The 26,380-nt window shown below is 32.8% G+C and overlaps 1 protein-coding gene across 2 annotated transcripts; it reads left to right on the top strand.

Moving 5' to 3' along the window:
- The first annotated feature begins 4,712 nt into the window (after positions 1–4,712).
- On the top strand, positions 4,713–6,562 carry LOC105650967 (uncharacterized). 2 transcript variants are annotated; one of them, XR_005178925.2, is made up of 2 exons: positions 4,713–5,803; positions 6,299–6,562. XR_005178925.2 is itself a non-coding variant. In XM_089723656.1 (2 exons), the coding sequence occupies exon 1, from the start codon at positions 4,797–4,799 to the stop codon at positions 5,748–5,750; it is 954 nt and encodes a 317-aa protein (XP_089579782.1). In that variant the 5' UTR covers positions 4,713–4,796; the 3' UTR covers positions 5,751–5,799; positions 6,299–6,562. The 2 variants fall into 2 exon arrangements, 1 of the variants encoding a protein (XP_089579782.1); XM_089723656.1 differs by having other exon boundaries at positions 4,713–5,799.
- Positions 6,563–26,380: the final 19,818 nt, after the last annotated feature.

Genomic DNA, 26,380 nt, shown 5'->3' with positions numbered 1-26,380 from the left:
TTTCTTCATATTGATCAGAAATATTATCGTTTAAATTATAATATTATTTTTGATTGCTTTGGTGTATATAGTGGATTCATACACCGAGTGTAGATAAACCCTTCCCATATATTATAAATATATAAAAGTTAAAGGTTGACAGGACACAATGTTAAAATACTTATTTATTAGGTTAGACTTTATTTTTCCTTTCAAAGGAAAAAGAAATACATAATAGATTGTGTTTACTAGAAAACAGGAAATTGTTTTCTATTTTCTGTTTTCTATTTTTTAAGAAAATAATTTTTAAAAAAAATGAAAACTAAAAAACAAGAATTGATAACATTATTATTATTATTATTATTATTATTATTATTATTATTATTATTATTATTATAAATTTTATCATTTTATAATTTTTTTTAGAAAATAAAGGATATAATATATTATAATAATAATATTAAGTATATATTGATGCATAATATAAATTTTTATGTTATTTAAATATTTTTATTTTCAATGAAAATATTTTATAGAAAAATTATTGATAGATACTATAATTTTAATTATTAAAATGTCATTTTTTTAAAAAAAATAAGAAACAGTTGGAAAACATATCATTTGTATAAAAGAAAACTCCGGAAAACAATTTTAGATTATTTTTCAAATCTTATTTAAATGTTGAAAAACTCTGAAAAACTGTTTTCTAATTTTCCAAATAGAAAACTGACTGATTTGAACATAAAACTCTGTTTTTCAGTTTTCTTGAAAAATTTTTCTAGAAAATTACTCCAGTTTTCTACAAGTGAACACACTTATAATATTTTCATACTAGGGTTAAATTAATGATGTGTATTAACTATTAATTAATTAAATAGTTTTCAAAAATTTCACACTAGTTAAATAACTTGTTCAATTGATGATACTTTCCGCATCCACTTTTATTTATAATTTTAAAGTTTTTGCATGTTAATTAAGTAAGCAAAAAAATCACCCAAATTACAACAAAAATACTATAACAGCCCAGCCCTAGTGTGATATTGTCCGCTTTGGGTGTCAAATCTGGCCTGAACCCTCACGGTTTTGTTTCTGGGCCAGGAAAACCTCCGCTCTGCCAGCCCAAAACGCGTCACACTAGTTCAAGGTTGCCACCCTTTATGTATAGGACTTCCACCTTGTGCGTAGCCGATGTGGGATTCGCCTAAGGTGTTGTGCCCCAAACCTGGGATGTCACAAATACTCCTTAATTTATCTCACCTAATTAATCCTATTTCATCAATTCTTTCTTTATTAATCTCTCACTAAGAAGGGTTTTAATTAGAAAAAAAAAAAAAAAAAAAAAAAAAAAAAGAGAAAGGAAGAAGAAAGTGATAAAAAGGATTTTAAAAATTTATAAAAAATAGTTATTATGTTTAATAGAGAAAAGGTAAAATTATATAAAAGCGACAACTAATAATTGAACAATCGCAAAATCATGTACCTTTTTCAGTTATTATTTGTCTTCAATTTTTGATATTGAATAATATTGTTATTAACTTATAATTATGTGGTTATTCTTTATTCTGGTACAATGAGGGTAACAAGCTCATAAACTATAAATAAGTTGTTTGATGAGAAACCACACTAGAATCATGCAACCATCAATTCATAATCTACAGGATTTTTCGACAAAATTAGCTATTTTGATAATTTTTAGCTGTTTAAGTAGCTTTTCGTAAAATGCTAAAAATTAAATGTTGAAGGAGTTAATCTTTTATGAAACATTATTTTAACTTGTAAAAAGTAGTTCAAAAACTATATTATCGAACCATTAACAATTTTTAATAATTTATTTGTCAAGTAATTTATTTTTTAGATTTCATAATTATTCCAAAATTTAAATTGAAAAATCAAACAACAGTTAAAATTAGTTTATTATTTAAGTAGTACTCTATTTTTTTCAAAGAGTCCATATATCAAACAATGCATTTTTATTTACTAATATTATCAACTAAAGAAATAATTTAAAAATAATAATAGAGATTTTCCTTAGCATTGACCCAAGTTTTCTTATTCACACATATGTATTAAATTAATCTAAACCCAAAATTAAGAGTAAACCTGTAACGCCCCATTTATGATTTATATGTTAAGTTAAGACGGTGTCTCCGGCACCGAATGTGGCATCCGCCGTCGGGTCTCTCGGGACTGGGCGGAGGGTGTTACAAAACCCCATAATAATGCGTTTTTTATTTGCAATTTAAATCTTAATTATAATTTATGACATTATTGCAATAAAAAATCAAAGTTCACGGTGGGAGTAAAATAGCAAAAGAACGCAAAGTTAAGGTGAACCAATGTATTAGGCCTAAAAAAATGTAAAAATTATAGTTCAAAAATTTATAATAACCACACATAAAATTAATATTTTACATATAAAAATTAAAAACATAGAAAATAATATTGCTAGTACAAGAGGTGTAATGTTATTAAAATTCATATTTTAAAGATACAATACCTCCTCGTAAAATTTAGACTACCATAAAGTTATTTAAATTATAGTGATGAATCTATGTATTTAGTTTTTTTTTTTTTTTTTCTTTAAATGTAATTGGATCAAGGAAAAGAGAGCGAGAATTTGCATTATTCATACAAGATAAGATTCCGTACACACAGACAATGCGCGTTGAGGTCCACCGAGTATCATGGCTATGAGCTTGTAACATCTGGGTAACTTGCACGACTGGGTTACATCACTTTATAACTTTCCTTGTACTACTTTCTTTCTTCGTCAGAGCTAAGGATGAGCAAATCGCGATTTGATTAATATTTTTAATCGAAATAAATTAATTAAAAATTTTTATGTTTTAACTAAATTTAATTAAAGCATTTTAATTAAATTAATTTTGATTATTAATTGAACCGTTAATAAAAATAAAAATTTAATTGATCGATTGAATTTCACCGAAATTTATAATTAATTGACTTTAATCGAAATAAAAATTAACTAAACTTATTAGTTACTATTTAATCAAAATAAAAATTAAAATATTTTTAATTTTACTTTTATTATCTACTTAATCAAAACGATGTAGTTTTGAGAGTCGGTTAATTTTAATTAATTTTGTCAAATTAACTTTTAACCGAAACTGATAACCGAAAATTTAATTTTCTTTAACCGAACATTTAGTCACCGAACCAAATTAATCGAATTAGCCGAATTAATCAAATTGACAGAACCGAATGCTCACCCCTAATGATAGCCTCTAAAAACAAATAATAAGCTTTTTATTATTTGTTCAGGATTTTGATAGCTTAGGTGGAAAGATATTTCTTAAGAAGATCGTGAATAAAAATGACAAAAAGAAGGAATAAAATTAAAAATATATATATGAAGTTGACGATTTGGAGTTTTTAAAAAATTAACATGAATAGGAAAACCCTTCCCTGCATGCTAATAAGTAGGTTACGGAATGGGAGCTTTTGGAAGTTTTTAAACCTTTCAAATCACCTCCAAACACCCTTCCTTCAGAATATCTTAGGTACCTTCAAAAATTCTCTATCCAAATAGCGGCTCAACGTCCGGTATTACTTATGTACCAAATCAGTTCATGAAAAGTTTTTTTAAAATATTGAGAAAAATATTTTTATTTAAATAAAGTTGTTTTTAATAGGTTTGATACATAATTAAACTCATTTATTTATAATTAAACGAAATAGAAGGAGTGCATTTTGCGGATGAAGCATCGGTTGATTCAAATAGAATTAAATTTTTCAAAATAGACTAAATTATGTTTTACATAATAAGATAAAGTAAACCGAATCAAATTCATTTTATTTTGACCAAATTTTTGAGTTAAATCAATTTACTCTAGAGAGTTTTGAATTTAATTTTATGTAATAAAAATGAAATTGAATCAAAACACTTTTGGTTTTTTATTATAACAAATAATATCATTTAGTCATGTTCATGATTTCATAATCACCGCTTTCAGTAATAAGAAAAGTGAAACTGGAACCAAAATATTTTTAGTTATTTTTAAAATGCGCTTTCAGTAATAAGAAAAGTGAAACTGGAACCAAAATATTTTTAGTTATTTTTAAAATGGTCTTGTAACCGCTAGTTTCAATTCCATCTCAATTTGGAATTGAAATTGGATTTTTTTTTCAAGTTCTTTTTTTTATTTTTTTAAGTTTTGTAGCCTGAATAAATAATAATAATAAATAGTACTCTTGAAAAAAAAACCCATTTTAATAAAAGATCTTAAAATATATTCTAAAAAATTATAATAAAACCAAAAAGATATAAAAAGTTTGTTTGAAAATATATTTTTCATGGTTTTAAACCGTAATCCTCGGTTCTAAATCAAAGTTATAAATTAAAGTTATGGATTCTAACTTGAAAAAATGAAAAATCGAAACCAAATAAATACACAGTTTTGATTATAGTGGGAACCATTAGGCGCGTTTTAGTGCCGATTTTAACTGTTATAATGCCTAACAGTATTGAATTTTTTAAAAATCGAATCGAAATGAAGTAAACCGGTTGATTATAAAACTGAGTTAGCCGATTTTGGTTAACAACTTCCACATATGTACGTAGTTCTCATAATAATCACTTACAGCTGTGCCCATGGACTTAATTATGCATTTGCAGGCGACAAATCCCAAATAGGTAAACTTCATCAAGAATTCAACTTTCTATTTTTTGAGTAATTTGTGTTCAAAATACATCCTCTATAAAGTCCCCATAGGAGTTCCAAAGGAAACTCACTTGTCATTGTTATTAGAACAACACGCTATTCTCTTCCTTTCTTTCTCTTTCTTCAACAAGACAAATGGGTAGCTTAATTGGGCATGTATTACCAGGAATAGCATTTCTTGCACTAGGTTTATGGCATCTTTTTAATCATATAAAACTCTACTCTCTACAACCAAACTCCTACATTTCATCTCCATGGTTCCCAACCTCAAAAATAAGGTACTTGGAACTTCTCTTGATCATCGCAGGAAGCTCTATCTCCATTTCCATGGAGCTTTTTATTGGGCCTCAGAAACACCAACCTTTTGATACTGATGGAACCATACCATCAAATCATTTAAGAAACTTCGAACACTCTTCAATATCAATGTTTTTCATCGTTTATGCATCTTTTGCAATACTTCTTGATAGAATAAAGCCTATATCTCAAATTGACCTAACACAACTCATTGGAGCAATAGCTTTTTCTCAGCAATATCTTCTCTTCTATCTTCACTCAACAGATCATAAGGGACTTGAAGGGCAATACCACTTTCTTCTCCAAATCATTGTGATTGTTTCTATAGTAACTACTCTTATGGGGATTGGACTTCCAAAGAGTTTCTTGATTAGTTTTGTTAGATCTGTTAGCATTATTTTTCAAGGTGTTTGGTTCGTAGTTATGGGTTATATGCTATGGACACCACAGTTCATACCCAAAGGTTGCTTAATCCATAATGATGATGGTCACATAGTTGTTAAATGTGGTAGCCAAGAGGCATTACATAGAGCTAAATCGTTAGTCAATATCTTATTTAGTTGGTTTCTGATTGGACTTACCATTTTTTCAATTTCATTTTATTTGGTTTTGGTTGAAAAGAATAGCAAAAGGGTTCAATATTCTTCATTGCCAAAGGAATTTGAAGAGCTACAAGAAGACTCTAATGATGTTGAATCCCAAAAGGAGAAGAAATTTGGTGATTCCAAGGGTAATTTTACTCATGTTGGATCAGGATTTCCAGCTTTTGATTTGGAAAGGTTCAAGTTGTGAGAGAATTGAAGTTAAATGTGATTACCTCTCTGTCCAAATTTATTTGCTTGTAGGTATGCTTGGTTGTGGATGGAAGAAAAAATACATCTTTTTTACTCACTTTTAATTCCATCTTCTTTCGAGATATTGTGTGTATATATGCATAAGAATGTGTCTTCTTGTCCTATATAAAAGATATAATAGAGATATTTGTTAATGCTTCTCTTTCTTAATAAATGTCCACAATTTTTTGAAATATTTCAGAATAAATATTCATTTTTTTTCTGTTAAATACCGTAACAACCTTCAAAAAACCTAAAAGCTAAAAGTTCTTTTTTCTTCTTCTACAGGTGGCCATGGTGGTCACCCTTTCTCTTTTTTTTTTTTTTTTTTTTTTTTTTTTTTTTTTTGCAAATAATCCTTAGATCTGAATGCAGATCTGATTTATTCACCCAAATATTAGGATTTATTATTGTCTATATATTGAGATTTTATTCTCAAATTTAGTTCTAAATTATTGTTAGTACTATTATGGTGATTTTATCTAGGGTCTTTTGTTATTTGGATAGTTATGCAAAAAGAAGTGCAGATCTCCTTTCTAATGAAGCAAGAAATTTGAAGGTGATCAGATCAGACTTGTAGAATAGAGTCGAACAATGGCCATGAATAGCCACTAAGTGGAGCAAGCGATCGCATATGGCACAAATATTATACTTTGTCAGCTAGATCAAATACTTCAAATCAAGATTGTGTTTTTTTATTTTTTGTATAAGTGATTTATTATTAGACTTGTTGTACAAAAAAAAAATATATATTAAATTATCTTTCTCTCATATCTATATTTTTCTCCTAATGAAATTTCTAATTTGATTTCTTCTGAAAAAACTAATTGAATTTTAGTAGATCCAAAAAGAAATAAAATAAAAGAACTTTCAACTAAACAGATCCTCTTAAATATGAAATCTTCAATTTGCCTCTATATATTGAGTTCTTTTGTCATTTTCTGGAAATGGATTTGGGGTTAATTTCTTTGGTAGTTTTTGAACTCTAGGGGCACAGACTTTATCATGCCTAACCTTTAATTCATTGGCTTATATGTAGTCTATCAAGGTTTCTCCATATCCAAAGGGTTAATTTCACTGGAATGGGCTTAACTATATACTCAATCACTTAATATAGTACTAACTTCAATTTGTAGTTTAAAAATACCTAAACTCTCACATTTGTAACTGTAAAATATCTTTTGATGTAATTGACAATTTTCGATTGTCGAATTGCTACATATTTACCATTTGGTTTTTTTTATTTTAAATGAATTTTTGTTTATAAATTTTCTCTCTCCTCTATGTCATAGCTGACCTTCACCATTTTTTCCCTCTCTCACATGTTAGTCTCCTTTTGCTTTTTAACATAGATCTCTTTATTTCTCTTCATTTTGGTTTTTAATGCTTATCTCTCTCTATTTCTCTTCTTTTCGGTTTTTAACACATATCTCTCTCTCTTTCTCTTCATTTTTAATAGCTCGCATCTCTCAATCCATTTTCTTTCTTGTTTAAATATGTTAAGAAGTTGACTTAGCTGCTGCACTTCCAATTTAGTTGCTGCATTTTTTCTTTTTCTGTTATGTTTTGACTTGTTCTACTGCATTTCAGTCATTATTTCCATTTTTCTAGCTGAGTTGTTAAACATGGAGGCATGTTCCATGGTTGAGCTGAAATATAGGAATTTCTGTTATCCTTTTTTTGTTGTATTTAAGCACATTTGCAGTTAATAAAAAAGTAGTACACTGCAATATTCTTTTTTTTTTTTTGTTATTTCTTAGTTTGCTCCAACAAACTGGTATCAGAGCCCTCTTCTTAAGGGACTTGTGAGGAATTTGAGTGTATATTCACCAAAATGGAGGCTTCGAGTGCAGAAACTCCTTTCAATGCCATTGCACCTCCTGTGTTCAATGGAGAAAATTATCAAGTTTGGGCAATTAGAATGGAGGCTTACCTGGATGCAAATGATCTTTGGGAGGCTGTTCAGGAAGACTACCAAGTGCTTCCACTACCCGACAATGGCTCAAATGAAGAATTTCAAAGAAAGGAAGGCAAGGAAGTCCAAGGCCAAAAGCTGTTTGTTTGCTGCAGTTTCATCTTCAATTTTCACTAGAATCATGACCTTGAAAACAGCCTTTGATATATGGAACTATCTCAAGAAGGAGTACGAGGGAAATGAGAAGATCAAAGGAATGCAAGTGCTGAATCTGGTTAGAGAATTTGAGATGCAGAAAATGAAGGAATCTGAAACTATTAAAGAGTATTCAAATAAACTTCTCAATATCGTAAACAAGGTACGATTATTTGGTTCTGAATTTGCTGGTACAAGAATAGTTCAAAAAATTCTTGTTACTGTCCCGGAAAGATTTGAAGCTACCATCTCTTCTTTGGAAAATACTAAGGATCTGTCAAAGATTGGCTTGGTAAAATTGATACATGCTTTGCAGGCTCAAGAACAGAGAAGGCTTATGAGAAGTGAAGGTTCTGTTGAAGGAGCATTGGCTGCAAAGGTGCAAACAAATCAAGGAGGGAAAGGGAAGTACAAAGGAAACAAGAAGGAAGGTTCAGATTCATCAAAGTCTGACTTTCCTCCTTGTAAGCACTGCAACAAAAAGGGTCATCCACCATCGAAATGTTGGAGGAGACCTGATGTGAAATGTGAGAAGTGCCAGAAATGGGACGTCATCAGAAAATATGCAAGAGCAAGGTTGTAGCTCAAGATGATCTACAACAGAAAAATGTTGCTTAAGTAGCTGATTATGAAGAGGAGCAACTATTTGTAGCTACTTGTCTTGCAGCAAGTCATTCAAGTGACAAATGGCTCATTGACAGTGCTTGCACCCACCACATGACCTTTGATAGGGATTTATTCAAGGAGCTGGATACGTCATTCATTTCCAAAGTAAAGATTGGTAATGGAGAATATATCGCAGCGAAAGGGATAGGCACAGTTGCAGTAGATACTTCAATATGTACAAAGTTTATTCAAGAAGTGTTATTTGTACCTAACATTAATCAAAATTTGCTGAGTGTTGGTCAGCTTCTTGAAAATGGTTTTAAAGTGTTTTTTAAGAGCAATCATTGCTTAATCAAAAACTCAAAAGATGAAGATATGTTCAAAGTGAGCATGAAAGGGAAGAGTTTTGCACTAGATTTTCTACAGGCAAAGCAATCAGTCTACTCAGCAATGACAGTGAATGCAGAAGTGTGGCATAAAAGGCTGGGTCATTTTCATCATAGAGCAATGGTGAATATGCAAAAGAATGAACTTGTTCGAGGTTTGCCTAATCTTGAAGTTGAACTGCCAGAATGCAAGGCTTGCCAATATGGAAAGCAATCAAGGCTTCCTTTCAAGAAAGCTACCTGGAGAGCATCAGAAAAGCTTCAGTTGATTCATACTGATGTGGCTGGTCCTCATAGAACTCCTTCACTTAATGAGAGTAAGTATTATCTGCTTTTCATTGATGATTATAGCAGAATGTGCTGGATATATTTTCTCAGATTCAAATCAGAAGTGGCTGGTGTGTTCTGAAAATTTAAGAACTGGATTGAAACACAAAGTAGCTACAAAATTCAGACATTGAGGTCTGATAATGGGAAGGAGTACACGTCTGCAACTTTCAGTGAGTTTTGTGAAGAGGCTGGAATTGAACATCAACTCACTACTCCATATACTCCTCAGCAAAGTGGAGTCAGTGAACGTAAAAATTGTACAGTGATGGAGATGGCCAGGTGCTTGCTTCATGAAAAGGAGTTGCCAAAATAATACTGGGCAGAGGCTGCTAACACTTCTGTGTTTCTGCTGAACCGACTTCCTACAAAGGCAGTTGATGGGAAGACACCTTTTGAGGCTTGGTATGGTTACAAACCCTCTTTAAAAAATTTAAGAGTGTTTGGCTGCTTGTGTTTCACTTATGTGCCTCAGATTAAAAGAGACAAGCTCAACAAAAAAGCTGAAGCTGGAATCTTTGTGGGATACAGTTCAGTTTCAAAGGCTTATAGAGTTTTTCAACCTAATACAAGAAAAATTCTAATAAGCAGAGATATGCATTTTATGGAAGATGCTAAATGGAATTGGAAAGGAGATCAGGTTGGTACAATTCCAAGTCAAGATTTAAAGTTGCTAGAGCTGTCTGAAACTGATTTGGTTGATGATGAACCTATCAGAGGAACAAGATCACTTTCTGAAATCTATCAGAAGTGCAATATTGCGGTCCTGGAAGCAAAAAATTTTTAGGAGGCAAAGAGAGATAAAAAATGGGTAGTTGCAATGGAGGAGGAGTTGAGTATGATTGAAAAAAAATAAAACGTGGCAGCTGGTAAAAAGACCTGATGACAGAAAGGTGATTGGAGTAAAGTGGGTATTCAGAACAAAGCTGAATGGAGATGGCTCTATAAACAAGCATAAAGCAAGGCTTGTTGTGAAAGGTTATGCTCAAATCCTTGGTGTTGATTTTTCTGACACATTTGCTCCTGTTGCCAGAATTGAAACAATCAAGTTGCTGCTGGCTATTGCTGCTCAAAAGGGTTGGAAAGTGTACCAGTTAGATATCAAGTCAGCGTTTTTAAATGGTCTTCTCGAGGAGGAGATCTACGTTGAACAACCTGAGGGGTTTGTTGTGAAAGAGCAAGAAGATGATGTGTATTTGCTCAAAAAAGCACTATATGGCCTGAAACAGGCACCAAGGGCCTGGTATAGCAGAATTGATGAGCATTTGTTGTGGCTGGGATTTAAAAAAAGTCTAAATGAGGCTACCCTCTACAGCAAAGGTGATGAGATCAATTTTGTTGTTGTTGCCCTGTATGTGGATGACGTACTTGTTACAGGAAGCAATTTGGAACTTGTGAATAAATTCAAGAAAGATATGCAACAGACCTTTGAGATGACTGACTTGGGGGAAATGGCATACTTTCTTGGAATGGAGGTTCAACAAAAGGAGAAAGAAGTGTTCATTTGCCAAACCAAATATGCTAAAGAAATTCTGAAGAAATTCAGAATGGATGAGTGCAAGATTGCTACAACTCCTATGGGTAAAAATGTAAAGCTCAGCAAGGAAGATGTAGCGGAAAAGGTTGATGAAACTCTTTACAGAAGTCTAGTGGGTTGTTTGATGTATTTAACTGCCACAAGACCTGACATCTTACATTCTGTGAGTCTGCTATCTCGATTTACGAATTGTGCTACTGAAACTCATTTTTCTGCTGCTAAAAGAGTTCTAAGATATGTGAAAGGAACATTGAAGCATGGAATCAAGTTCGGTGCTAGTCAGTTTCATGTTCTGCAGGGCTATTATGATAGTGATCATGGTGGTTCTGATGATATGAAGAGTACTTCAGGTTATTGTTTTAATCTGGGGTCAGGAATGTTCTCTTGGTGTTGTAAAAAACGAGAAGTTGTTGAACAATCAACTGCGGAGGCAGAGTTTATTGCAGCTACAACTGCTGCAAATCAAGCTTTATGGCTTAGAAAGGTGTTATTTGATCTGAACCTGAAGCAAAATGAAGGCACAGATGTGTTTATGGATAACCAAGCAGCAATAGCTATCTCAAACAATCCCGTTTTTCATGGAAAAACGAAACACTTTAATATCAAATTGTTTTTCCTTAGAGATGTACAGAAAGAAGGTTCTGTTGTTCTGAAATATTGCAAAACTAATGACAATGTTGCAGACATATTTACCAAATCTTTGGAAAGAAGCAAATTTGAGTTTCTAATGAAAAACTTGGAGTTTGCAGCATCAAAGCCAAGGAGGAGTATTAAGAAGTTGACTTAGTTGCTACACTTCCAATTTAGTTGCTGCATTTTTTCTTTTTCTGTTATGTTTTGACTTGTTCTACTGCATTTCAGTCATTATTTCCATTTTTCTAGCTGAGTTGTTAAACATGGAGGCATGTTCCATGGTTGAGCTGAAATATAGGAATTTTTGTTATCCTTTTTGTGTTGTATTTAAGCACATTTGCAGTTAATAAAAAAGTAGTACACTGCAATATTCTTTTTTTTCTGTTGTTTCTTAGTTTGCTCCAACAAAATATCATTTTTCTTCTTTTGGTTTTAATTCTTTCTTTCTTTCTATTATATAAATCAAATTAAATCGTAAAAAATAAATAAAACCTACAGATACATATAATATTTTCCATATAATAGCACCAAAGGATTGGAAAGCGACATGGTTAGTATATTGTTTCTCTCTCTAAAAAAAACCCTACTTTCTCTCTCTAAAGTCACTCTCCCATTCTCTTTCTCTCTCTAGGTAATTTCTAGCGAAAGAGAAAGATTATATTTTTTATCTACAACTGATTTATGGAGAGAGAATAAGACCAAAAAAAAAAAAAAAAAAAAGAGAATAGAAATGGTAGGGGTGTCAAAACAGGTGACGTGTCAGGCTAGACACAAATTCGCCTAATACGTAATACGATAATGGTCAACAAGAACACGATACGAAAATTAGACAGGTAACACGAACACGATACATGTAACCCACCTAATATCATAAACAAGTTAAATGGATTGTGTTGACCTGTATACAACCCGCATAACTGCCTAATATCATAAACATGTTAAGTAAGTCGTGTTGACATATATACGATCTACTTAACCTGCTTATACTATTTTTAGTTTTAACTATTTAACTGAAATCATTATTTAAAAATAAATTTTCATACATAAAATACATAGATTCTTCAAGATTCATAATTAAAATAAAAAAATTAATGCAACAATAAAGTTTAAATAGGATTTTAGTTAGAGTATTTATATTTGACACAAAAATTACCTCTTTACCCTTAAATAAACGGGTCACTTGCCTAACCCGCGTGTCAACCCGTGACATGACACGTTTATATTCGTGTAGTAAATGGACCACCTGTTTATGACACAAATTCGTTTAACCTCAACCTAGCCCATTTATTTCGCATGTTAAGTGAATCGTGTTCTCATATTATGACCCATTTTGACACCCCTAAGAAATAGAAAAGGATAAGAGAGAAAGAGGGGGAAGATACAAGGCTGAGATGGAGGAAAGAGAAAAAGTTTTTTAAAGGATTTTTCATTTAAAATAAAAGGTCACGTGTTATAGATGTGCTAATCCGGCGACTAAAAATTGTCAATTGCATCGAAATGCATTTTAGTGTTATAAATGTGAGATTTTAGGTACTTTTAAGATAAAAATTGAAGCTGATATACTATTAAGTGATTGGGTATATACTTCAAGCCCTTCCAATAAAATTAACCCGTATCCAAATGAACACGACTAGTATTAAGAGAAGTAAATACTTTCTTATTTATTCTTGACTTCTCCCCTTTTGAATAGGGGCTAGGAGTGATTGTAACTATTTCGACTGCCTTTTGGATGAGCGACCTTTTTATGCTTCCTTTTTTTATCAGTAGAACAACTTTTGCACTAATTTTGTGCTCTATATGCCTCATCTAACTTATTTGGTCTTGTCATAAGTTTTGCAAAAGCTAATGGGGGATCATGTTAAGTGACTCAAACAGTTATTGTACTTACAATTTTACTCCATGACACTAACTGTTACTTCATTATTCAGATTCTCGACTTGCATGATCAACTTTTGAAATTTGTCAGTACATTATTTTAACAACTCCCTTTTCTCCCCCTTCAAATCCAAGAGGTCAACAAGAGATCTTCTTTGTTAGAGCAAACCTATATTTGAATAGGAAAGCTACCTAAGAGAACGAATCGATTGACCACTTTTCAATGCCTGATATCAATATTCATGTGATATTACTTTCAAAGCCATAGGAAAAAAACAACACATCAATTCATCTTAGTTTATTTGTAACCGTAATAAGTGGCGCCTTAGGTCAATCATCCCATTATTTATTAAATATTGGCATTTTAAACTTTAGAGGGAATGGGATACCTGTAGTGGTAACGGAGAGCAAATCATCTCTAAGTCCGTAGTCACTTGTATTGCCTTTCGACTCTTTATATTTTCTTAATACTTCTTTGATTTTTGTGCGAAAATCTACATCTGTCATGATTGGATGAGCTAGTTGCTCTGGTTAGATTGCAAAAAATATGTTTCATCCTACAACGAAATTTTGTCACTCCCATTCTGATCTTCCTCGAAAAATTTTAATTCCTTAGATTTGCCTGAGCTGATTTAATACTAGTGCATGCAAGTTATCAGTGCTTGTGTGAGTTTCTCTAAGATATTAGCAAAGTTATTCAAAGCTGCAGCAACCTAAGAGTTTACAGTCCCAATAGGAGTCAAATTGCTTCAATTCACCGCTACCAACACCTCTTTTTTTTGTCAACATCTTCTGTGTTAACAATGGGATTCGAGTTACCTACCATGGTGATCGGCAAAAGAATTACAGAGAACAATATATCTAAAAAAAAATCCAAGTCGTGTTCCACACTCATCTCACTAATTTGATAGTCTCCAAACTTTTTGGGGGTATTTTGAAAGCAAGTAGTAGGTTTTAAAATTAGATGACTAGCTCCTATGCAACTATTTTAATAGTTGTTAGCTGTTATGTGTTTTAGTAGCTATTAGCTGTTAGTTGTTTAAGTAGTGGTGAAAAACGAAAGCGTATGGCAAAAATAGTTGTTTGATTGACAATTAAATTTAAAATAACAAAAAAAAGATATTGGAATATTTACTTAGAATTTTCACTTATAGTCACAAAATTAAATTATTAAAAAAAAGATGATTTCACTAAACCTAAAATTTTAAAATCTAAGGGGGCAAAAACTGAAAATTCACTATTTTATAAACAAAATTGGAAATTTGTAATATTTTAGGGGATCAATATTTTTAATTTTTAATATTTGCTTGAGTTCAAATGCAAATATATAAACAAAGCATTTTTTTTCTTTTACTATCAATTATAAACAAGCCAAGTATAAAAAATAATATAAAGAAATATAAAAATTGTTAAATAATGGTTTGTTTAAATTTGAGACCAAACTAAAAACACTAATAATATTCAAAGGAACACACCCAGTATATGCGTTCATATCTCCTTTGAATTCAGTCCAACAAATAATATGATAAGTGAATAATTTTAAATTAATTAAGGATAAGGTGTGAAAAAAATTCAATAAAAAAATGTAAGACGCTAAACATTAGTTAGAATAACATTTTAAAAAACGTTCATTTATCCTCTAAAAACTACTTTGCATATTAGGTTACTGAAAACTATAATTTAGGAAAATAGTATTTTGAACACGTCAAAATATTAAAAGCTACTTTCAACCCTGTTGTCGAACACACCCAATGTTATCACATAACAAAATTATCTTGGCAAGTTGCATACCATGTTGATGAACATGCACGATGACCTAATTAAGGAATTTGAGGGTTTTTAACTGCAAAAGCTTAGTAGAGACTAACTTGATCTAAAATTTGGTGACCCCATAACAATGAGTTTAAGGATTATAACTATCAAATTCAATAAATATGTGTTTACTCCAAAACATAATCTGCAAGAATATCTCAGACTATTCCTAGGATTATAGAACTAAAAGCAATTAGCTAGAGTGGGTCTAAATGATGAGCAATCCTTTATTTTGCTCATATAAAGTATGAAAATCACTATTGCAAAATAGTTGCACTAACCATATACTAAGGCTTCGTTTTGCTTCCAAAAAATAATTTATTTTTGAAAAATATTTTTCATCAAGCAAAATATTTTCCTTTGAAGCAAAATATTTTCCTTTGAAAATATTTTTCAAATAATTCTATTTCCGTTGTTTAATTGTAATATTGAAAATTAGTTTTAAAATATTAAAATATTTAACTTATAAGAGTATAAAAATATTTATAACTACAGAAATTTGATATTTTGAAATTTTAATATTATATATGAGAAAAAGGTATAAAGATAATAAATTGCGATAGTCACCAGTGACCAATAGTAATGGCTGATGGTGGTTATCGGCGATTAATAAATTAATAAATATGTACTTATAATGTTATAATAAATTTGATAATAATTATAAAACGCTTTTTTTCTTGAAAATGAGAAGTCATTTTCTTTAAAATTGACTTTATTTTCTTTTAACCAAGAAAATGTTTTTCGTTAACTGATTTTTCTAGGTCTCCAAGCAAAAAAAATTATGGATAATATTTTCCTGATAAGTTATTTTCTTGAATAAATGGAGCCTCAATTAATACTTTACATTTAAAACTAAAACTCTAAAAATTATTATTTCTAGTATATAGAGATAAGAAAATATTATCAAAATTTATAATTTTAAGAGCATAATAAATCTTTGAAGAAGTTTAAGGCGTTACAAGTTTTTTTAAAAAAAGTATATCGATGACTATACTATTGGTCACTGGTGACGATCACAATTACTCTTTTCACAAAAAATAATTTTGTCTTTACGAAAAATTGGACCAAATAAACTATTAATATTTTAAAACCAAATAAACTATTTAAAAGGAAAAATATAACAAAAGGAAATGCAAGACACCACATAAAACATCCTCTTACAATAACAAAAGTATTACATTAGCTTTTACATTTGTAACCTCATATCGCTACGTTAGCTTTTAAGAAATTACAATTTATTTTAAATATTGGGATGAATATTATTTAATAAGTATTTAGCCCTTTATTATCCATGTCCTATTAGCTTCAACAGTTTTACAGTATAATTTTTAAAAAATTTTCAATATAGGTTAGTCTATAAGAATCAATATAATGAGAAATTAATGTTTCATCTATTAACTGGATTTCACACCACCGTTTATTTATTATTAAATTCTTATGTTATTTAAAATGTTATAAAAATTAATTTAATAGTTAACTTTTGAATTTCTAAGGGTAAAGTACCATAAAATAATAATAATAATAATAATAATAATAATAATAATCTAAAACTATATTAATTTTCCAACTACTAGAGGTACAAAACAGGTGACAGAAAGACAAAATTTTCACATTATCTAATTGATTGATAATTTGGATTTTAGTTTTTTTTTTTTTTCCGTAACAAGTAAGTTGTTCCCATGTTGAAATAATACAGAAGAAAACAGATCAGATGTTGAAATAAGTTATTCTTGCTTTTAGTTATTGAATTATTTTGAAAAGCTTTAAAGAGAAGTATTGGAGGAATTTCTCATAAGCAAATGAAAATAGGGCCCAAGAAATTTCTAGGAAGCAAACTTCCATCATTATTATTATTATTTCTTTTTGAATGAAGCAAGTTGTTGTTATTACTTTGTTTTTTTTTTAATTATTACAAATATGAAATTTTCAAATCTTTTGGCAACCTGTATATATATAAAAAAAAGAAGTCATTTTCAAATTCTCAAATTTTCAAAATCTCAAATTACTAGTAATAAGTGGATATATGACCTGACAATAAATCAAGGTTCGAATCCCCTACCGCAATTGCATCAATAATTGTGTGAAATTATTAAAAATTTCTAAATTACATTTAATTACGAATTGAAAGCGTAGAGGTGAAAAAATGGGTAAGAAGTTAAAACCTATGAATATAAACAAATAATGTGAGCTTACTTGGTTTAGACAACCAATATTAAAAAGTTAGTACTAACAAATTACATAATTAGCTTTATTTGGTATTTTTGTCAACGTTGGATCCTTAGCAAATCTATCACAACGTAATAGAACTTTTTTTAACAAAAAGTTTCATCCATCATTTCTCGTTATTTGCGATCATTGTTTTGCTGATTTAAATAAAATTCTTATGTTCACAATATCTTGATCCTTTCTTTTTTTTTTTTTTTTTCTTTTGGGATATATCTTGATCCTTTAATTATAATGCTTGCACCAATTTTTCAGCAATTTAAAATACTTTTTTTTGACAAAATACAATATTAAAATCTTATAGTGAATCTAATAAAGCTTAAGCTTCAACTTTTTAATATAAATTTTCATTTCCTTTGATAAATTCAAGTGGATTAATAACATAAGAAAACATATGTGTTGAGCTAATTAAAGTAAGATAATGTGAAAACCACCTAGTATCTTTATCCCATTTAAGCAATAACAATATCTTTTTATAAGATTTCTAGGAAACTTAATTATTAATAGTAACTCTTTTTATATCTTCATCATAATTGTCAACCAACTTCAAAATTTTCAAAAATGTTTCCTTGAACTAAAGAATCATAAAATACATCATGGTTATGAAAAATCAAGCTTTGCCTTAAAAAAATTGAACGTAGTAAATAAAAGCATTCAAATGAACTCGATAATCACTTTGAGCTTCTTTCAGTTGCTTATTCACAACCGTGTAAAGGAGCATGCTATTGATTCATCAAAACTTGACAATCCTATGATATTATGAGTACTATTAGGACTATCAATTTGTTCTTGCAATTTTTCTTTTTCTTCCAATTAGTAAACTCTTCCACACAATGATAGTATCTCCACTACGTCCATGCTCCTTGCTATATGATATTATAATGAGGTATGATATTTATTAAATCAAGAGAGGTTAAATCATATCATTATTTTACCTTGTAAAATGTGTTTGAGATCATGAAAATGAAGTTGACAAGGCCCTTTTTATAAATATGCTTTTATAATTTCATCTTAAATATTAGAATAAAATGAAAAATTTTTCTAAAATTTTGTGTCCCTCTTATTATTTTTATTGTCGCATTATTATTTTTCCCCTTGTCCCAAACAAATATTATTTTTCATGTTTTTTGCTGGAATCCATAATAAGTGATATCATAACAATTTCCTCGGTCCAATTTCATAATAAGTGGTATCAGAGCCCAAGGTTTTCTGAGTATGCTCTATGGTTGTGGTTTAAAGTGATCTTCCACATCAGAAAAGATTTTCTTGGTTTGATATATATTTATTTTGGAAATTGTGTAGATATTCTTGTAGCAATTTGGGGTGTATGGCGATAACAAAATTTGACATAAAAAAATATGATCGCAATATTAGTTTTACCTTATGGCAAGTCAAGATGCAGGCAATTTTGATGCAAAATGGATTGCAAAAGCTTTAAGTATGGAGAATTTACCACGGGAGATGACTGAAGATCAAAATAAGGAGTTAGATGAAAAGACCCTATTTGCCATTCAGTTAATATTGTCAAATGACGTTTTGCAAGAAGTCGCTAATGAGAAAACTATAGCAGGTTTATGGAGCAAGCTTGAGTCGATGTATTTGACGAAGAACCTCACAATGAAATTGGTTGGGAAGCATCGCATGCATATGCTTTCTATTGTAGAAGGCGCTTTCTTGAAATCCCATGTTGATGAATTTAGTTCCATTTTGATGGATCTGAAAAACATGGATATTGAATATGACCAAGAAGACCAAGCTCTTATACTACTTCGTTCTTTACCTCCATCTTACAAGAATTTTATAGATACTCTAATTTTCAGTAAGATAACTATGACTTTGGAGGAGGTAAAATCAACTTTGTATTCAAAGGAGCTTATAGATAAAGAGCTCAGTTCCAACAACGATAGTTTAGCAGAAGGCCTATTTATCAGAGGCAGACCTACAAATAGAGATTCAGTAAGCAGTAGTAGATCTCAAACAAGGTCACGATCAAGACATCAAAATCTATCTTATAATTATTACAAGAAAAAAGGGCACACTAAGGCTGATTGCTTCAAGTTAAAAAATAAGCAATAAAACCAGAATAAGCCTACTAATGCTAATGTTATGGAAGATGGTAATCATTATGTTCTTTCTACATTTTGAGTTAAATCTGAATCAGCACGTAAGTGATATTTAAATTATGGCACATCATTTCATATGTGTGTCCACAAAGAGTGGTTCTCCACTCTAAAATCTACTAATGATGTTGTATTGATGGAAAATGATGAACCATTGAATATTTTAAGAATTTGTACAATAAAACTCAAAATGTTTGATGGTGCAACAAGGACTGTTGTTCGATATGTTCCAAACATGCGGAAAAATCTCATCTCCTTAAGTACATTAGAGATGAGTGGTCACAAATTCAATGAAGAAAATGGCTTTGTGAAGATTTCTAAGAGTGCACTTACTGCGATGAAAGTGCAGTGATTTGGCAGATTATATGTGCTACTAGCATATGTAGTTACTTGTATAGTTCTTTTCTCTACTTTTTTTATCAGATTCTAATAATACCAAATTATGGCATGAGGCTAGGACATATGAGTTATAGAGGCTTGGAAGTTTTGAGTAAAAGGGGTCTTCTTTGTGGCGAAAGTATAACCAAATTGGAGTTCATGAACATTGTCTCTTCGACAAATAGAAGGGAGTCTGTTTTAGCACAGCAATTCACAACACTAAAGGTACTTTGGACGATATCCATTAAGATCTTTGGGCTCCTACTCATGTTACTTCAAAAGCTGGTGCATGTTATATGCTTACCTTCACTGATAACTACCACCGTTAAACAATAGAAGGCTTTAGTTGAAAGACAAATAGGCAAAAAGATCAAGAGGTTTCGTACAAATAATGGATTAGAGTTCTATTATAATGAATTTAACAAATTATGTAAAGATGAGGAAATTGCAAGACATCTTACAGTCAGAGAAACTCAATAGAATGGTGTTGCTGAACGCATGAATCGAACTCTATTGGAAAAGATTTGTTGCATGTTATATAATTCTGGCCTGTCTAAAGATTTTTGGGCAAAAGCTGCTTCAACAGCATACTATTTAGTAAATCGTTCTCCATCAACAATTATTGGTTTGAAGACTCCAAAAGAGTTATGGTCAAGAAACACTCTTGAATATTCTAATTTGAGGGTATTTGGTTGTCATGTTTATTTCCATACCAATAATGGAAAATTGGAGCCTAGATCTATAAAGGGTATTTTCATTGGTTATCCAACTGGTGTCAAAGGATATAAAGTGTGGCTTCCTGATCACAAGCCACCTAAGTCAGTCATCAGTAGGGATGTCATTTTCAAAGAAGTCGAGATAATTAATCCAAAAAAGGAATCTTCTACTTCATTTGACACAACTCCAAATGATTTAGCTAAGAAGGTTGAGTTTGAGATGGAGACTGCACCTCAATACAAAGAACAAGGCCCAGTTCAGACAAAAACACCATCACAAGGGGATCATTAAAGGCCCAAAAGACAGAAGATAATCCTCAGAAGATTGCTTAATACATATTATGTTCCTCTTACATTGTTAGTGGCACAAGAAGGAGACGTTGTTGGTGAGCCATTAGCAAATTCAGAAGCAATCTCTTGTGATGATTCGGGAAGGTGGCTAATTGCCATGCAGGAAGAGATGGAATCTCTTTATAAGAAGCAAACTTCGAAATTGGTTCAACACAACTATTTCAAAAGGCATTATGACAACTGTTTGTATTTTAGAAAGTTTACTGATGGCTTATTTGTTTATTTGTTGTTGTATGTTGATGATATAATCATTGATGCTGAGAATATATTTGAGATCAACAAGTTAAAAGAAGAATTGAATAGTGAATTTGAGACAAAGAGTTTAGGAGCAGCCAAGAAGATTTTGCATATGGAGATTCAGAGGAACATAATTATAGGTACTTCATATCTTTCTCTCAAGAATTCTAACAAGAAAGTTTTAGAACATTTTTTGATATGAATGATGCTAAACTTGTTGGTACTCCATTTGGTGCCCATTTCAGACGATCTGCTGTTTTGTCACCACATTCAGAGAAATATATTAAATATGTCATGTGTGCCTTACTTGAGTATTATTGGCAGTATGGTGTCCACTCATCTTGATATTGCACATTCAGTCAGTGTAGTTAGCAAATACATGTCTAACTCCAAAATAAAACACTGACAGGAAGTGAAGTGGATTTTCAGATATTTGCAAGGCATTATAGACTAGATGATTTAACGTCTGGCAGAAGTAAGTTCAAGCATTGCTTGAACTTGATTGGTATTTTTCAATATTAAGATTCGCCCTTCAAGGGCTCAATGAACAAGGTAAAGAATTTCTACTAATTTCTTATGAATTTAGAAAATTCAAGTCAATGTGGAGAGTTGTTGTGTGGTGCTGTGAATTTATCAATGGCTTTGTTTCTTGAAGCCTAATCTTTGCATGTGAATTGGCATTCTTAGATGCAAAGTTTAAAAATCACTTTGCTTGGGTACAGAGCCCATTGGAGTCGACATCCTTTGGAAGTCTATGAATATAGACATGGCCATTTGGCCATTTTGGGCTTTTAGACGTGAAAGACAGCTGAGAAAATATTAACTGAAATAGCCCATTTTCAGAGTGTTTTCTCTTGCGCATTTATCTACTCTTAGTTTAGGTACGATAATTTCATCCAGTAATTACTTACTGTTATAATTTTAAGAGAGAAAAATTTTTGGTGAGATTTGGGTATTTTTTGGGTTCAGGGTTTGAGTGTTATCTCCCACTTTATACTTTGTATTTTTCATTATTAATTAGTGGATTTTGTTCTCCTTTGCCTTTAGTGTGAACCCCTTTCCCCGGATGCATAGGCATGTGATGCATATGACAAAAGAAAGAAATACACGTGAGTGTGTGAGTCGCCACCTTGTTTAATTATTTTAGGGTAAACTAGGAAAAAACCCTGAATGACTTCAATTTTAATTAACCTAGTTACTAGATTAATTATCCCAATATGTAAGGCATGGTATGCAAACCCGAGATGGATCCCGAGACTATGTCATGCTGATAAATTAACCGATGAATGAATGTTTTGCAAGGTGAATGATGGATTAATGAAATGTTTGAGTGATTTTGATGATTTCGACTTGCCACCCGGGGTGAAATCCCGAACGTGCCTACGTACTTCCGTTTGAATGGAAGATCAAAGTCAACGTAGTTCGATAGGCCTCTTTTAGAGGGCTTTGAATGGGGATGCTTTATGCATGAGTGTGTGTATGCTTTGTGCATTTTGTTTAGGCATTTTGCCAAAGAGTGATTGATTTGATTTATGCATTTGATGCCAAAATTGTTGATTTAAGGCTTTTAGCCAAAAAGTTTGATTTAGGCAATTAATTTACCAAAATGTTTGATTTAAGCGATTTGTCGCTAAAATGGTTGATTTTAGGCCTTTGGCCAAAAATTGGTTCATTTTAAGGCATTTTACCAAAAATGTCGATTTTACGGCTTTGAGCCGAGAATGGTTGATTTTAAAGGCATTTTGCCAAAAATGTCGATTTTAGCGATTTGTCGCTAAAATGGTTGATTTTAGGCCTTTGGCCGAAAATCGGTTCATTTTAAGGCATTTTGCCAAAAATGTCGATTTTACGGCTTTGAGCCGAAAATGGTTGATTTTACGGTTTTTTACCGAAAATTGTTGATTTTAAGCGATTTGTTGCTGAAAGTGATTAATCTTATTTATAAGCAATTTGTTTGCTTAAGAATCGATTAAATCATAGACAATTTGTTGTCAAATTGATTGATTAAATGTAGGCAATTTGTTGCCAAAACGTGATTGATTAAGGCTTTTAGCCACAATTATTGATTAATTGAACTTAAGCCAGATTTGTTCGAAATAAGGCAATTGAACCGTAGTTATTAATTAACTAGGCTCTTTTAGCCAATATTATCGGATTTAAGGCTTTAATGCCACGATCATTGATTAACCGGGCATTTAAGCTTAATCAAATTAATTAAGACAGTTTATTTGTCTAAAATAATGACGTGAATGCATTTATGCGATTATAGAATTGTTAGGAGTAGAAGAAAAACATGCATGAAGTGCTAAAATTAAATAGGCAGAGTTTCGTTTACGTACCTGATTTAACCGACGACCACTTCTTAATTCCAGATTAAATTCCTTGCTTGGGGAAAATTAATTTAGTTTTTTTGTTCAATTTTAGTGTCCAAATATCACAATAAAAATGCAATAAAAATTAAATAAAATGCAAAAAAGCGGTAAAGAAATCGCAAAGAGCGCGGGAGGGAGGAAGATCGTCCGTCAACACAGACAAGGGTGTCAAAATTAGACTGAAAATGGCCTATTTATAGGCATTTTCGGACCAAGGGCGGCAGGTGCCGCCGATGTTGGCGGCAGGTGCCGCCGGGGCGGCCGGGCGGCAGGTGCCGCCGGGCTCGGCGGCAGGTGCCGCCGATGGCCGGCGGTAGGTGCCGCCGTGCTTGGTGGCTCCCTCGGGTCTTTCACTTCAGAGAGGTTTTTGGGAGTTTCGGGTCTCAGAAAAATATTCCGGGACCTGTTCCGCGATCCTCGCGACAATCCGGATGTTTTAAGTACCATATTGGCATACTTTCGGTGAACTTTCAAAATGGCCTTCGGTCCGGCCGGAGTGTTTGCAGTCCGGGATAATTGACTCTTTGAGCCTCAAAATTTGAGTATTCACAATTGCCCCCCGCCGGCGACCATAAAAATGATTTATGGGAGTCGGTGGTTGTCTGAAGCACAAATTTTGGAGGCGAAAATCGGACGCGTCTAAAAGACCCGCGCTTTAGCCATTTGCTTATAAATAGCTTGAAATTCTCACTTTCATTCATTCTCAACTCTTTAGATTAAGGAGCTTTCTTCCAATCCTCTCAACTTTCAAGGCTTTAAACCTCTCTCTATGGCTTCTTCGGATTTTAGTGATGACGATTTTCTGGAATCTGTAGAGGTTTCCGTCGAAGAAGCCAATCTTACGTTGGACGCCGATACTCACGCCTCTGTAACCGGCATCTTCGCCCAGGTAAGCTCCTCTTCGCTCATATTTTGCTTATAATTGTATTATCATTATTACCTTTTCGGGCCTTAGACCGCACTAGGAATTTTTGTGCCTCCATGGCCGGGTAGTGAAATTTCGGGCTTCCGAGGCCGGATTGTGATTTTTGGGCCTCCATGGCCAGATTGTGATGTTTGTGGGCCTCCGTGGCCGGTTTTTTTTTTTTTTTTTGTGATGAAACTAAGATATTGTCTTTAGTAAAGAACCGAAGAGCAACTCTTAGATTGCTTTGCCTTTTCAGGACCCTTTTGTTAAAGTGGATGTAGGGGAGACCTCCATGTCCGAAATCCCGCTCGAGGTACTTGATCCTAACCACCCCATTGGGGCGATTATCAGTCCGTCTCATTTAGGCTGCTTGAGACACCAGGATATGGGCCGGATCAGTCACAAGGAGTTACTGTGCGCTTTGGCCGAGAGATGGTGGGACACCACCAACACTTTCCATTTTTCTTGGGGCGAGTTGACAATGACTCCGGTAGATTTTTCAGTGATCTCTGGGATTCCGTTCGGCACTCGACCGATCGAATTATATGACGATTGGAGGACAGAGATTCCTCCTGACCGGATGGTGGAGCTGATCGGGATTGATTTACCTCGAGTTGTCGGGCCAAAATCCATTTCCCCGGCTTTGAGCGTCTCCAGACGCTGGCTATACCTCCAGGCTCCCAACACTTACGCCAGATTCAGGCGGGGAGAGCTTACGGCTACTCAGACAGCTAGGTTCACTTTATTGCTGCTGTTTGCTTCGACTTTCTGGTCCAATAGGAAGGAGCACTTTAATCCTTCCATCTTAAAAAGTTTAGAAAACCTAGCTCACCTCAAGGATTACGACTGGGCCGGCGCTATCCTGAGTCGCATGTATGATGACATGTGTGGTCTGAGTCGAAGCCACTGTAAACTCAGTGGGACTTACTACTTCTGGGAGGTAAGAACGTTCTTCCTTTCTCTTTTCATTTTAATTTTCATTTTCATCATCATTTTTTTTTTTGACTTTTTATTTCTTCCTTTTTACAGACTTGGGCATATGAGTACTTTCCCTTCACTTGCCCAGAGCTAGTTAATGCTGATCTTGGATTGGGGTTGGTACCCTTGGCTTGGAGATGGTACCGGCCAAACCTTCATACTGTTCAGCACAAGAAATCCCTAAAGGATCTGAGAGCCTTTTTCGATACGTGTAGCTTGGCGCAGGTATGTGTTTAATTATTCTTGAATATATTGAATAAAAAGGATTTATTAACATATTTGCGTTTTCTTGCAGGTGGAGACAAGGGCAATGATGACCCGCCTGCAGAGCTGGATTCAAATTGACCCCCAATTCCAGCGGTCGGATGACTTGTCCCAGCGGAGAGTGGTCTTGTCGCACCCCGTCCTGAGACGATATTACTTAGGTGAGAGAGTAAACGTTCAAATAAGAGGTTGCCGCTCTATTCCTTATTCCCCTCCCGAAGACATGCGAGCGGGCAAGCATATGATGTTGACCGATGTTCATACTGAGGGTGTTCCGCATGTGGAGTTCACCCTAGAGGGAGACTATGACGAGTTCTGTAGAACTTTTCTAATGCAACCCATCGGATCCCGGCTTGATAGCTTTCAGAGATTGGCACATTCTCAGCCACTCGGTACTCGTTCTTCTCGGGCTTCGGGTCCCTCGACTAGGACTCCAAGGAGGAGGCCCACGACTGATCCGACCTTTTCTACTCCGGTTGCGGGTCCTTCGCAGGCTGGGCCCAGCCGATCGACCGGTCCTAGTCGATCGACTGGTCCTTCTAGGGCTCCCCGGGCTATTTTGGAGGCTACCAGGCCGCTTAACCCAGATCTGGTCAATTTACGTCTTCCATACAGTATTCCTTATTATGTTCCTGATAGTCCTCCTTCCTTTCGAGAGGTCTCCCTGGAGAATATAGATCGCGCGACTCTTCCTTCTGAAGACATTAATGAGGTAAAACCTTACATATCTCTCACAAAAAGGATTCGTAAGAGATTT

The sequence above is a fragment of the Jatropha curcas genome, chromosome 7 (assembly GCF_041381405.1).
Source record: "Jatropha curcas cultivar XTBG-Jc1 chromosome 7, XTBG_Jcur_1.0, whole genome shotgun sequence".
Taxonomy (NCBI): domain Eukaryota; kingdom Viridiplantae; phylum Streptophyta; class Magnoliopsida; order Malpighiales; family Euphorbiaceae; genus Jatropha; species Jatropha curcas.
Note: the sequence above shows the minus strand (reverse complement) of the source record. Positions and strands in the feature narration are given on the sequence as shown.

Excerpts from the sequence above, each read along its gene's own strand:
- LOC105650967 (XM_089723656.1), top strand. The coding sequence starts at position 4,797 with ATGGGTAGCTTAATTGGGCATGTATTACCAGGAATAGCATTTCTTGCA.